Source organism: Ictidomys tridecemlineatus, chromosome 10 (genome assembly GCF_052094955.1).
Source record: "Ictidomys tridecemlineatus isolate mIctTri1 chromosome 10, mIctTri1.hap1, whole genome shotgun sequence".
Taxonomy (NCBI): domain Eukaryota; kingdom Metazoa; phylum Chordata; class Mammalia; order Rodentia; family Sciuridae; genus Ictidomys; species Ictidomys tridecemlineatus.
In genome coordinates this window covers 51,718,714-51,732,822 of record NC_135486.1, presented here as the reverse complement: position 1 = coordinate 51,732,822, position 14,109 = coordinate 51,718,714, and the positions used below count along the sequence as shown (strand labels likewise).

The following is a 14,109-nucleotide window of genomic DNA, read 5'->3' as shown; positions in this document are numbered from 1 at the left end:
GTGCTTAATATAAAGTCCTTTATAATTGAGGCTTTATTTGATTATCACCTTCATATCTTCCTCAGCTGGAATCCTGCAGTCTGACACCTGGGAAACCAACACCCTTGGCCTAGCTCTGGGGCTTGCACACCACATTTTCCTGGGTGTCAGAACTTCCTGCTGTTTGAAGATATGCAGTGAGAGGGGAAAGCACTGCCTCACCTGGCTGCCCTGACCCCAGCATTCCCAAGGGGCAGAGGCATTCCTGTTTTGCTCAGCCCTGGAGACAGAAGAATTTGGTTGCTGATGGATGGGGCAGGAACCCTAGATGTCTGGCAATGCATGGGTCCATCATCCACCATCCCAGGTCTAGTTGGCAGTCATGGAGACAAAAACATAGTCTGTAATGATCTGAGCAGAGAACGTGAATTTTACAAATAAGCACAATGCATTTGTACATGGTTTTAACTTACATTAAAACGTCCAGAAAAGCCAGGAACAGTGGCATATGCCTGTAATCCCAGTGGCTCATGAATCTGAAACAGGAGGCTTATAAGTTCAAGACCACCTCAGCAACTTAGTGAGGCCCTTGACAATTTAATGAAACCCTATCTTAAAATAAAGAAAAAGGGGCTGAGGATGGAGCTCACATTAACGTTAACGCAGGACCTTTGTCCCTGCGTTAAATCCCCAATACAAATAATAATAATAATAATAATAATTATTATTATTCCAGGAAAGTGTCTACTATTATAAACTGATTTTTTTTTGTAAGGGTTGTTCAAAATTCACAAGATCATGTCACTAGACTGGGAATGGTAGAAGACTGGCCTAGCATGCATGAAGTCCAAGTTTGATTCTCAGCACCAAATTAAGTAAATAATAATAATAATAAATAAATAAATCCAAAATCAAGAAGCAAAGATCACCTCACCTACAGAGACACCGCTCACCACTGTCTTCATCATAGCAATGTTTTCAGGGTGGTCCCACAGAAAGAGGCTCGAGCATCTTCATTATTGTGGTAGGAGTCATGCTTATCACATTCTCTGTATTTACCCTTTATATTTCAATTAAGACATTTGCAAATTCACTATGTAGATATGTTGTTTGACCTATGAATTTCCTCCACATAGTAAAAATGAAACTAAAAATAATAGACAATGGGCTGGGGATGTGGCTCAAACGGTAGTGCACTTGCCTGGCATGCGTGCAGCCTGGGTTCGATCCTCAGCACCACATACAAACAAAGATGTTGTGTCCGCTGAAAACTAAAAAATAAATATTAAAAAATTCTCTCTTCTCTCTCTCTCTCTCTCTCTCTCTCTCTCTCTCTCTTTAAAGAGAGAGACTCTTTAAAAAAAAATAGACAAAGAGACTTTATGTCTAAAAGGGCTAAGATCCATGGCACCCAGATCTCAAGGTACACTGAGCAGAAACCACTCCACAGCCCCAGTACCTGGAATATGTGGAAGGCACCCAAATATTTGTGAAATGAATAACTTCATGAGGACAATCTTTTGGGGACGTTAACACCAGCCCCTTGCTCTGTCCTGTGCATATAGTAAGTGACCAATAAATAGTTCTTAAAAGAATATTTGAGGGCTGGGGTTGTAGCTCAGTGGCAGAGCACTTGCCTCGCAAGTGTAAGGCACTGGGTTCAATCCTTAGCACCACATAAAAATAAACAAGTAAAATAAAGGCATTCTGTTCATCTACAACTATAAGAAATTTAAAAAAAAAGAATATTCAAAAATGGTTGTGCTTTGGACAGGAGAAGTCAGCTGCAAAAATTATGCTTAAGATAAAGCTGTCTTTGGAAATTGGAAGAGCATTTGAGGGGTTGGTGCAATTAATTCAATTCAAGAAATAGTCTTGGGGGCTGGGGTTATAGCTAAGCGGTTGAACACTTGCCTAGCATGTGTGAGGCCCTGGGTTCAATCCTTAGCGCCACATAAAAATAAATAAATAAAATAAAGATATTTTAAAAAAATAGTCTTAGGAGGGAAATGAAGGTAAGGAAGAAATGCTTCTGTGATTTCTTATTTGTTCATCCACTGAACAAATATTTGTTCAGTATCTACCATGTGTCAGGATCTAGGAAACAGAGCTGCCGTGGTAGTAAAAGACTTGGAAAAAATATGATTTAGAAAAACACAGTAAAGTACATAATATAAATATTTTAAAAATCAGCCATTATCCCATCAATCCCAAACTATCTTCAGCAACATTTAAAATATAATCCATGTAATACTGAGCACAGTGGACCACACCTTTGATCCCAGTGACTCCTGAGGCTGAGGCAGGAAGATTGTAAGTTCAAGGCCAGCCTCAGCAACTAAGGGAGGCCCTAAATAATTTAATGAAATCCTGACTCAAAAAATAAAAGGGCTGGGGATATAATTCAGTGGTAGAGCACTTGCCTAGCACAAATGAGGCATTGAGTTTGATCCCCAGCACCGCATTAAAAAAAAAAAAAAAAACTAAACAAAATAAAGGTATTGTGTCCATCTGCAACTAAAAATATTTTTAAAAATGTGCACTTGTATTTAAAAAAAATCTTATTGAGGTATAGTCACTCTTCTTGTGATGATGTGAGATGATACAATGCCTATGTGACAAGATGAAGTGAGATGAATGACATAGGTGGCATCATGAGGTCACTTTAAGCTACTATGTAAGTGTTGCTTGGACCTAAGCACTGATATATGGTGATAGTCGATTTGATGAGAGGGCTACTAAGTGATCAACAGTGAGTGATTCATATCCTAGGCAGGATGAAGTGGGATGGCAAGCAATTTAGAACTCTTGAATTGTTTATTTTTAGACTCTTCCACTTAATATTTTCAAACTGTTATTGACCATGGGCAATTGAAACCACAAAGAGTGAAATTCTGGATTAGGGAGAATAATGTATAAGATCAGAAAATTCAAACAATATAGAAACATAAAAAATGAAAGATTAAACTGCCCTCACCTATCTCATATATTTCTATTTTAAAATATCTATATTAATGTTTTAATCCAAAAGAGTCATACTATAAACACAGTCTTGTGCCTTGCTTTTGAAACACTAATATATTTTTTAGATCTTTCCATATTGGAGCATTATTATTAACAGCCATTAGAATTGCATTGATGGATGTGCCATAATGTATGTCACTTTTCTCTTACTAATAGGCAGGCAACAGTGTTTCTATTTTGCGTTTATCTTTTTTTTTTTTTTGTACTGGAAATTGAACCCAGGGGTGCTCTACCATGGAGTTATGTTCCCAACCCTTTTTATTCTTATTTTGAGACTAAGTTGCTCAGGGCCTTACTAAGTTGCTGGGGCTATCCTCGAAATTGTGATCCTCCTTTCTCTGTCTCCTGAGTCACTGGGATTACAGGCCTGTGTGCCTACACATTGGCACATTTTGGGGAGCTCTCTGTATTCCTTGTTAAGAGACTGGATGTAAATCTTGTCCTGCTTTGGCCAGCTCCAGGCATAGAGGGGTGGGGGATGGGGGTTTTGTTTCTCAAACAGCGACCTCCTCTGGGCTGGGACAGGAAAGTGTCCCATTAGGAAATAATGGCATTCATATGTTCATATGACCTGTGTTAATAAAAACTGGTGGTAGAATTCTACAAGATTCTTTTTCTTTATATTTTTCTATGTTAATGGCCTCCTATGGACCAAGAAGTGGGCCTTCACCAATCATCAAATTGACTTTTAGCCTTCAGAACTGTGAGAAATAAATTTCTGTTATTTATAAGTCACACAGTAAGAGAAGTGGCCAGACAGATAACAATATAAATTGATAGGATTCAAATCTACTTATCATTTGACATGGGCCACGTACAGGTCCACAACAAATAGCATGAACAGTGTCTGTCACTGCTCTATCTAGTGCTCTGACATGGTTTTACTTATTGGACCATGATGGCTTGAAGTTGGACAGCACAATCACTCACCTTTGTATTTCCTTCAGTACCTGGTATATAAGCCAGTCCTTAAATGTATGTTGAGCTGAATTGATGTTTTATGTAATTGATGTAAAATTATACCTTCATTTATTCATTTAACAAAATACTCCGAGTGCCTACCACATTTCCCATACTGGGCTCAGGACTATGGTGAGTACAGAGAAACTGCCTATGTACTCCAGGTGCTTATGGTCAAGGAACATAACCTAATTATTACCACTAAAGTGTTCTGAATTACTAAATAAGACTAACTGCAAATTTTACTGAGTACTAATTATTAATTCATGAGATAAAGCAAGAAACCAAAAATTGAACTTGCTTCCTATCTGGTGACTTAACAATATTTAGCAGAGAGATGAAAATATGTGGCGAGAAAAAGGTAAAAATGGCTTAGGGAAGAAACATTAGGAAACATTTCAGAAATGATAACAGTTCAGCAGAAAATCATTGAAGAATGAGTTATGTGTTGGCTTCTATTACTGTGACAAAATACCTGAAATAAATCACATTAAATAGAGGAACAGCTGATTTTGGCTCATAGATTCGGTCTATCATTGGTTGGCTCTGTTGTTATGGGTATATGGCAAAGCACAGGATCATAAGGGGAGTGCATGGTGGAGTAAAGTTGCCTTAGCTCATGGTGGCCAGGCAGAAAAGAGAAGGACAGGAAGGGACCAGAATTCCAATATCCCTTTCAAGATACATCCCCAATTAGCTAACTTCCTTCCACTAGACCCCAACTCTTAAAAATTCTATCATCTCACAATAGTGCCATGACCTGGGGACCAAACCTTTAACATATTTGCCTCTGGGGAACATTTAAGATTCAAGCCATAACAGGATACAACTGAAATTACACAGTGAAGTTGGCTGGTTTAAAATACTCTCTTAAGGGTTGGGGTTGTGGCTCCGTGGTAGAGCGCTCATCAAGCACATGCAAGGCCCTGGGTTCAATCCTCAGCACCACATAAAAATATATAAATAGAGACATTGTGTCCAACCAAAAAATAAATATTAAAAAAATACTCTTTATATAAGAACAAATTTGGAGAAGATGTTTGTTTTTGGGGGGAATTTTGGGGGTTGAACCCAGGGGGCACTCTACCACTGTGCTGTATCCCCAGTCCTTTTTATTTTTTGATATAGGACTTGCTAAATTGTGGTGGCTGGTCTATAACTTGCCATCATCTTGCCCCAGGCTCTACAATTGCTGGGATTACAGGGATGTGCCACTATGCCTGGCTTTGAGAAGATATTTGAAAGGTTTCAGAAAATATGCCTTTTTAACAAATAAAAAAGTGGACTAACCCCACTTAAAAAGAAAGGTGAAGGGGCTGGGATGGTGGCTCAGCGATGGAGCGCTTGTCTAGCATGCACAAGGCACTGAGTTCAATCCTCAGTACTGCATAAAAATAAATAAATGTCCAACTACAACTGAAATATATCAGTTGTAGATATATATATATATATTAGTTGAATATATATATATAGTGAAAACAATATATAAAAGTATTACAAAAAGAAAATAAAATATGACTTTTGGCAATTCTCTGTGCATCCTTACATATGAAAAACAGAGATATGGAAAAGCAGGACTGTTCATAGAAGTCAGATTCTATTGTGACAAATTATAACAAATGCCTATTGGAAAAGTTTTTGGGGAGGGAAGGATACCAAATGAGGTGATGGATATGTATGCTATATTTTTTAATATTTATTTTTTAGTTGTAGTTGGACACAACACCTTTATTTCACTTGTTTATTTATTTATTTATTTTATGTGGTGCTGAGGATCAAACCCAGGGTCTCGCACGTGCAAGACAGCACTCTACCGCTGAGCCACAACCCCAGCCCCTATGCTACCTTGATTGTAGTGACAGTTTTATAAGCATATGCATATGTCAAAATCTAAGTTACAAACATTAATATTTGTAGTTTATTACATACGAATTATATCACTCTAAAGTTGTGAGGAAAAAAGTTTGCAGACTTTTGCTATTCAAAGTGTGGTCTGTAGACAGCAGCATCAGCATTGCCAGAAAGCTTATTAGAAATATTAGGTTCTCTAGAGTTAAGAGTATGACTCAGTGTTAGAGTGCTTGTATAGCATGCACAAGGTTCTGGATTCCATCCCCAGCACTGAGAAAGAAATAAATGCTGATTCCTGGGCCTCCCTGCACACTCGCTGGATCAGAATCTGCAGTTTAACAACTTTCAGGTGATTCTCATGCGCCTCTTTTTTATAGTGAATGTCTGGAACTCATCTTTCATAACGAGTTGTTAAAAGGAAGTTGTATTGTCTAGGCCTTTTCTGGTCACTCTTAAGATCCTTGGTGGTTCTATTAGGAAGAGGTTTAGATGTTAAGTATGGAGGATATTTGGAGTTTTCAGTAATATTTAATATGTTAAGTTCCAAAATAGTCAAAAATATCAATGATGATTAATTTCCTATCATATTTTAGCTCTCTAGGCATATTCTACAAGTTTTAATATTTGTGTTTTTTTTTTGAGAGAGAGAATATATATACATAGACTTTTTTTTTTTTTTTTAGATGGACACAACACAATGCCTTCATTTTTATGTGGTTCTGAGAATTGAACCCCGGTCCCGCCTGTGCTAGGCGAGCGCTCTACCGCTGAGCCACAATCCCAGCCCCTTGATATTTGTTTTTTAAATTAACTTTTTTTGCTGGGCTTGGTGGTACACACCTAAAGTCTCAGTGGCTGGGGAAGCTGAGGGAGGAGGATCACAAGTTCAAAATCAGCCTCAGCAACTTGACCAGGCCCTAAGCAACTTAGCAAGACCTTGGTCTCAAGAAATAGAAAAATAGCTGGGGATGTGGCTCAGTAGTAAAGTGCCCCTGAGATCAATCCCTGGTACCAAAAAAAACGAAATGCTAATTTAAAAAAATTTTTTAAATTTATACATGGACACAATATCTTTACTTTTTTGTTTATGTATTTTTATGTAGTGCTGAGGATTGAACCCAGTGCCTTACATGTTCGAGGCAAGTGCTGTGTCACTGAGCCACAATCCCAGCCCAAAATGCTAATTTTTAAAAACATATTTCTAGTTGTAGATGGACACAATACCTTTATTTCATTTATTTATTTTTATGTGGTACTGAGGATCGAATCCAGTGCCTCATACATGCTAGGCAAGTGCTCTACCACTGAGCTACAACCCCAGCCCTAAAATTTTTTAAATAAAAAAATAAATGCTAATTGTAGAAAACAACCTATGATTCCAAGAAGCAGGTTATATTCACCCATTTCATTATCTCCTGCAACAGTTACTGAATACTAAAGGTAGGACATTGAGTTAGATACAACAGAGAATATATTTATGACTTTTTGGAGGTTGGGCCTTATATCTATCTATTTTTAAGCTAGATTTAAATATCCAAGCTAAATAGAAAGAATCCAGGTACTGGAGTTAGAATTAATCTTGAGTCTTTCACAAGTGCGCTTATTATAAAGTTAATGAAACTCAAGCTTCATGCCTCCTTATTTACATAGACTCCTTCTAAGACCCCAGAGGGGCCTTAGTAGTACATACTTGTGGTACAAAATGCCTTTAAAACCTTTGAGAAGAAGACATATCTGACTGCTGTCTTTTTGTTTCTGATTTCCCTTCATTACACTTTTGGTCTGAGTTGGAAGGTCCTGGAATGATCAATATCTTTTAGGGATCTGGCTAAGGGGACAATGATTGAATAAGGGATATATATCTTGGGTTTTAGTAGCATGCATTTAAGTGTTTTGCACAAGTTGTTAAATGATTGCTCACTGTGGGCGTAGGAATGGCTTTCTGGAATACATCTACTACCCATTCTGACAATTCAGTTAGTGCCATGCCACAAAAGTCCAGGGCCAGAGGGCAGAACTCTGTAGTGCCTGTCACAGGTAGTGGAGGAGAAACAAAGATTGAAAGAAAAGGAGAATCTACTCTATAGAAATGTCTTCCAATTACCAGAAGTGAAAAATTTTAAGTAGAGAGATCAATTCTCTCAGTACTTCATCAAAATGCAAGTTCTCACTGATCAGCAATCTACTAAATAATGTCATATATACATTTTTAAACACAACATACTTATTTTGGCTTTATGTGAATCATGCAAAAGAGAATGTATTAGAATTCTTGTTCTTTCTTTAGTGAAGTTATGTTTTATTCATGCTAATGGATCAAATTGTCTGAACACAGCAGACAAATATTGTCCTGAAAAATCTCTTGAGCTCCAGTAAAACACACACACAGAAACTGGACTCCATGGAACAATGCTGTAATCCCAAGGGCTTGGGAGGCTGAGGCAGGAGGAACGCAAATTCAAAGCCAGTGTCAACCAATTAGAGGCCTCAAGTAACTTAGACTCTGTCTCAAAATAAAATATAAAGGGGTGGGAATGGGGGATGTGGCTCAGTGACTTAACTACCTGTGTTCAATCCTCGGTACCAAAACAACAACAAAAAAAACACCCCTACACAAAATTGCCATTGAAGCTGCAAACGACCTTCATATCTTAGTTTACATATGGGGAAAGTTTAATAGATTTCCCCAAATTTGACAATAACGCTAAAGAAGTACATAGGAGGGCTGGGGATGTGGCTCAAGCGGTAGCTCGCTCGCCTGGCATGCTTGCGGCCTGGGTTGGATCCTCAGCACCACATACAGACAAAGATGTTGTGTCCGCCGATAACTAAAAAATAAACATTAAAATTCTCTCTCTTCTCTCTCCCTCTCTCTTAAAAAAAAAAAAAAAAGAAGTACATAGGAATTGCGAAGCTCAAACTTACACTTCTTATTAAAAAATTAGTCAACCATGCCAAAGACTGATCTTTCTCCTTCATAGAAAATATTACAAAACAATAATCATAGAAAAAGGTGATCAAAAGCATGCAACCTCCCAAAAATGTAAGAAAAATGATCATAAATGGTGCCCCCAAAGTCTAGAACACAAGTGATGCATCAAGAACATCTTTCATCTTTAAAAACAATGATTATTTGGGGGTTCTTGGACACCTTGTATGAGGCAGTAAAAATATTATGGTTATGTGTGTGAGATCTGTGGGTCTTCTTATTTAAAAAGGTCATTTGTGAATTCTTTCTCGTTCTAAATATATTCACTTTCCTACTCTCCTGCTTCTATTGTTTTGTATTTTTTTCCCCCAGTAAGAGTCCCCTAAATTACGTGAGGTTCAGTTCCTGCAAAACCAGAAGTTCTATCAATCTACAACCAACACAGAGAAGCCACTTAATTTCTCAGCAATCCTGTTTCCTCTTTAAAGAAAAAGTATTTGCCTTTCATTTCCTCAAAGTTTCTGTAAATACCAACAAAACTGGTGGGCAAAAAGAGCTCCTCCAACCACATAATCCTCTACAAAAAGTGAAGGGTCTCTGCCCGGGCGGGTAGGTGGGTGGGGGCGCCTGCCGGTCTACACAGTCACGCTCCGGGCACTAACCCTCGCGCGGGTCTCCTCTGACCCCGCCCCTGGCGATCTCTGAATAGCCGCTGAACCCAACTGGGGGACGTGGGCGGGGGGTTTTGGGGCGTAGCAGCCGCTCATAGCAAAAACTAGCATCACAGAGTGCCGGGTGATGGCTGGGAGAGGCGGTGGAGACCAGCTTCAGATGAGGCGACGGCTAGTGGTCGCGGAGGGGGCGTAATCGACGGTTCCGGAGGAGGCGGGGCACCAGGCCTCAGCCCTTCTGGGGGGCCCAGGATCCTCCTTAGCAGCGGAAGTTCCGGTGTCGGCAAGCGGAGGTCAGAGGTCAGCAGGAAGTCGATACGTGGCCGCCGCCTGTCCCCGCCGAGGAGGCGCAGCACCCGGAGATGGCGGCGGTGCTGAACGCCGAGCGCCTTGAGGTATCGGTCGACGGCCTCACGCTAAGTCCGGATCCGGAGGAGCGGCCCAGCGCAGAGGGCGCCCCGCTGCTGCCACCGCCACTGCCGCCGCCCTCGCCTCCTGGGTCCGGCCGGAGCCCGGGCGCCGCAGGGGAGCAGCCGGAGTCCGGGGAGGCGGCTGCTGTGGGCGCGGCGGAGGAGGCGCGGCGGCTGGAGCAGCGCTGGGGCTTTGGCCTGGAAGAGCTGTACGGCCTGGCTCTGCGCTTCTTCCGAGGTGAGCCGCGCCGCCCCCACTCCCGCCGCCTCTGCTCGGCACCGGGAGCCAGGGCTGTGGTCCCTAGGGTGACCGGACGAGTCTCATTCCTCATTCCTACCGCCTATGGTAGGCCCGGTGACCAGAGCAGGGCTCCCTCCTTGGGGGTACCTGAAGTTTGTCACTATTAGCTTGGACTAGGTCACACCCCTGAGGGGCCTGGAACCTTGCTTTAGCAGCATTTTACCTGATTTAGCTTCTCCTTTTTCCGTGAGCCAGGATGGAAGAATGAAACCTCTCTCCCAGAGGATCCTATTCTGGGATTGCTTTTTTTCTTTACCGATATTTTCCTTTTCCTGTTTCCCATGGTTTGCCACCTAGGATTCCACCGATTTTTACCCTTTTCCTACAGTGGAAGAAATTTTTCAATAGGTTCCACATACATACCCATTCCAGCCATTCTGGGGAACTATAGGACCTGGTCCCTGGTAGTATTGATGTGGAAGAGAAAAAAGTGAAGTGTTAAACTCATTTATGCTTTCCACCTTGTCAAATTCTGAAGAGATGTCCACAATGTTCTAGTAGCTTCTGAATGGTTAAAATTTTATCTAGTAACTAATGTGGAAGAATTAATTTTCAGAGTAAAGCCTAAAAGTACCCTCTGTGCCTCTCGCATAATTAATTGAAATGTCTCTTCTCTTAGAACAATATTGTTCTAAGTGTTTTATTTATTTATTTTCTTTAAAGTGGGTGATTCACTTAGTCAAATGGTGGAGAGACCAGTCACATGGTTTTGTAAATAGGAAAGACTGATGACCGTTAGTTTGATTCTTAAAGATATTTATGTCTTTCTTGGGCGGAGGGCAAGGAGAGACATCCACAAATGAAACTTTTTAAAAGTGGTTGCTAGGTTCCACGTACATTCCAGAACAGCATATTTATGACAGTTTTCCCAGAAGGAATACCTTTTAAAGTACACATTTTTACTGGCTGAAGTTGAGTAGTTCAGCTTAGTGATACATGTTAATGACATGTTTTCTCTCAAAATAACTTTAATTGTGCAAACTAATGAAGCTTTCTCTTTTGTAAATCATACAGAACATTTGAGCATTCCGAATTCATTGCGTTTTTTATTAAAAAGCTTACCCTTGAAATATTCTTTGTCATTACACAATGAATTCAGCCCTTGTATACTTGCTAGCTTGGGAAATTAATAATGGCTAATGGATTTTGGATCACTTGACCTCTGAGGTCACTGGCTTGAATTTAGAGTTTGCTGTGGTATGATGTATTAACACACATGCAAATCTAGTAGTTTCTGTACACTTTGGGAAACTATGTTCTACCTTAAAATTTTATTCTTGGAATTTATTTTTCCAATCAAGTATATCGTAGTAGATACTAAGAGTAGAAAGGAATCAACTTTTAATTCTTAATTTTGCCACATGACTAAAAGCAAAATGGGTAATTTCATCTTTTTAGTTTGTCTTATTTGAAAATAGTAGTAACATCTACTTTGAAAGATTAAAGTACTGTATAAGGTGGAGTATAGCATTGCCTTGAAGGTCAGGAACCTCTGGATTCTAGTTCTTTGATATCTCAGATTTAAGCTTTAGTGATCTAAACCTAACATTTTATTGAGTGGGAGAAATCCTAGGGGAAATCCATATTTTGGGGAGCCTAGTTATAGTCACCTTAATAACAAAAGCTTCTTTGGTAGGTATGGTTCATTCATTTCTTAAGTTTTCAAAGCAATATCCAAATACTTAAACAAGAGAAGTAACTTTAGCAATTAAAAGCTACCTTTCTGCATGGAACATTACATGAGATATCAATGAAGATACTGGCAGCATATGAGACATATACAATAACTGTTTAAAAAAGAAAAAGGAAGAATGTAAAAGTAATCTTGTCACAGTAGTCATAGGCCAATGATTGAGCCTATATGTCAACTACCCTCTTAATTTTGTGAAGGTAAAAGTTAAATAATATAGTCTGGGGTGTGTAACTCAGTGCATTTGCCTAGCATGTGTGAGGACCTGGGTTCCATCCCCAGCACTGCACAGAAATAAATAAAAAAGTGAATAATAGGTGGAAGTACAGGTAAATGTAAGTTAATACCAACTAAGTTTTAGGCATTATTGCATCCTTAATTATGGTTAATATTTTAAATTAGTTTTCCACTGTAAGTGAATAGCTCATTAGGATCTATTAGGTCCTATAAGTCCTAAAGAGGAGTTAAAGACCCAGTGACAGTAGTATGAAAGATTGAGGTAGTGGTGCCATTTCATTAAATTGGGAAGGTCAGGAACCTGAATGGCCAAGTCATATGTCTGGGAAGTGACAAGTAGGAAGTAGTTTGGTGGAGAGAGATGGCTTTAGAGGTTTAATTCAGATCCTCGTAAGAGTTGAATGCTATTGTAAATAATTGGTCCTTTTTGTCAGAATATTGGTGAAAAATCATTGAAGTTTTTTTTTAATATTTATTTAGTTGTAGATGAACACACAGTATCTTTATATGTTTTTATGTGGTGCTGAGGATTGAACCCAATGCCTCCCACATGCGAGGCAAGCACTTTACCATTAAACTACAACCTCAGCCCCTCATTAAAGGTTTTTAAAGGATGGAGCAAAGTTGGCCTAATTCAATTTTAGCAAAATTAAGTATTTTGTTGTTGTGGTGTTTTTTTGTTTTTGTTTTTTTGTTGTTGTTAGAGAACTGAAGGGATCCAGAGCATATAGGTTTTATGCTTCTTGGATGAAGTTGACCTGCAGAAGTAAATTTTTGGTTTTTAAGAGTTCTTATGAAGGGGGTGGATTTTTCTGTCTCTAATACTTTATTGCCACATTACATTAAGTTGTTAGATTAGTTACATTAACTTAAAATTCCAAACTAATGATTGCCAATATGTTGAGCAGATGTTCACTAAATGTTAGGTACTATTGTGAAAGCTGTATACAAGATTTGTTTAATCTTCCTGTGAGTCCTTTTGTAAAGGTGTAATTCTCATTTCTCTGGTGAGGAATCTGCCTGAGCCACTCGGTTGTTATTTTGGCACTGAGATTGAACCCAGGGTCTTTTACCTCTGAGCTACGTCCCCAAGCCTTTTTAAAAATTTAATTCTAATTTTTTTTTTTTTGGTACTGGGGATTAAAACCCAAGGATATACTATTGGGGATATATATCCCCAGCCTTTTTAAGCCCCCTTATTTAATTTTGAGAGTGTCTCCCTAAGTTGCTGTGGGCTTTTTTCCCAAGTTACTGAGGCTGTCCTCAAACTTGTTATCCTCCTGTCTCAGTCTCCCTACTACCTGAGATAACAGGCATGTGCCACCGCACCAGGCTCAGTTTTTATTTGTAAGAGGTGAGATTGGTTCTCAGTCTGTCTGATTCCGAATATAGTTCTTTGCACCCCAGGAGATAAAAACAAATGGGATCTCTGTTTTCTGGTGATACGCTGAAGAGAATATTCAAAGCAACCTAGCTAGTTGCCTTATCACATTGAACTTTTTCATTATATTTACATGAAAATATAAAAGGCTAATGGAAAGATCCAAGTTGGTTTTCTAAACATGATCATGTTCTAGAAAGTCCCAAATGTCTGTAAAATAAGTGTGAGAGAATTCCTAAATAATATTGCTTTTGGCTTTGAAAATCTGAATGCATTGAGGGAGAATCCTAATGGACTTAAGTAAATGGGCAAATCAGAAATGAGTCCTGCCACAGCCTCCCAAGTTATTGGGAAGGAAGGCACCATGGGCACCCAGTTTCCTCAATGAACAACATGTATAGGAAAAAAGGGGTGGGAAAGATGTGTAGATCTTATTTGAAACCTTATTTAAATAAACTGTTTAACAAATTGTAGCTTAGTGGTAGAGCATACACTTAGCTTGAGCAAGGAAGGGCCTGGGTTCAATCCCTGGCATCTCCCTCCCCTCACCAAAAAAAAAAAAAAAAAAAAGTGAGTTCTTTTATTGCTAAATTCCATTTCTACTAATATATTAGACCTTTTGGGAGGTCTACATTTAGCTAATGTAATGATGATGATGATGATTTTATTTGTTGTA

The 14,109-nt window shown here is 39.2% G+C and overlaps 1 protein-coding gene across 2 annotated transcripts in view; it reads left to right on the top strand.

The window, feature by feature from the left end:
- Positions 1 to 9,700: 9,700 nt before the first annotated feature.
- Positions 9,701 to 14,109, top strand: part of Acbd3 (acyl-CoA binding domain containing 3) — a 37,047-nt gene continuing 32,638 nt past the window's right edge. Inside the window, exon 1 of one of the 2 annotated variants that reach the window (XM_078022918.1) lies at positions 9,701 to 10,062. In XM_078022918.1, coding sequence (XP_077879044.1) covers positions 9,777 to 10,062 — 286 coding nt within the window. In that variant the 5' untranslated portion in view covers positions 9,701 to 9,776. The remainder of the gene's footprint in view (positions 10,063 to 14,109) is intronic. The other variant, XM_078022917.1, reaches the window with a different exon arrangement.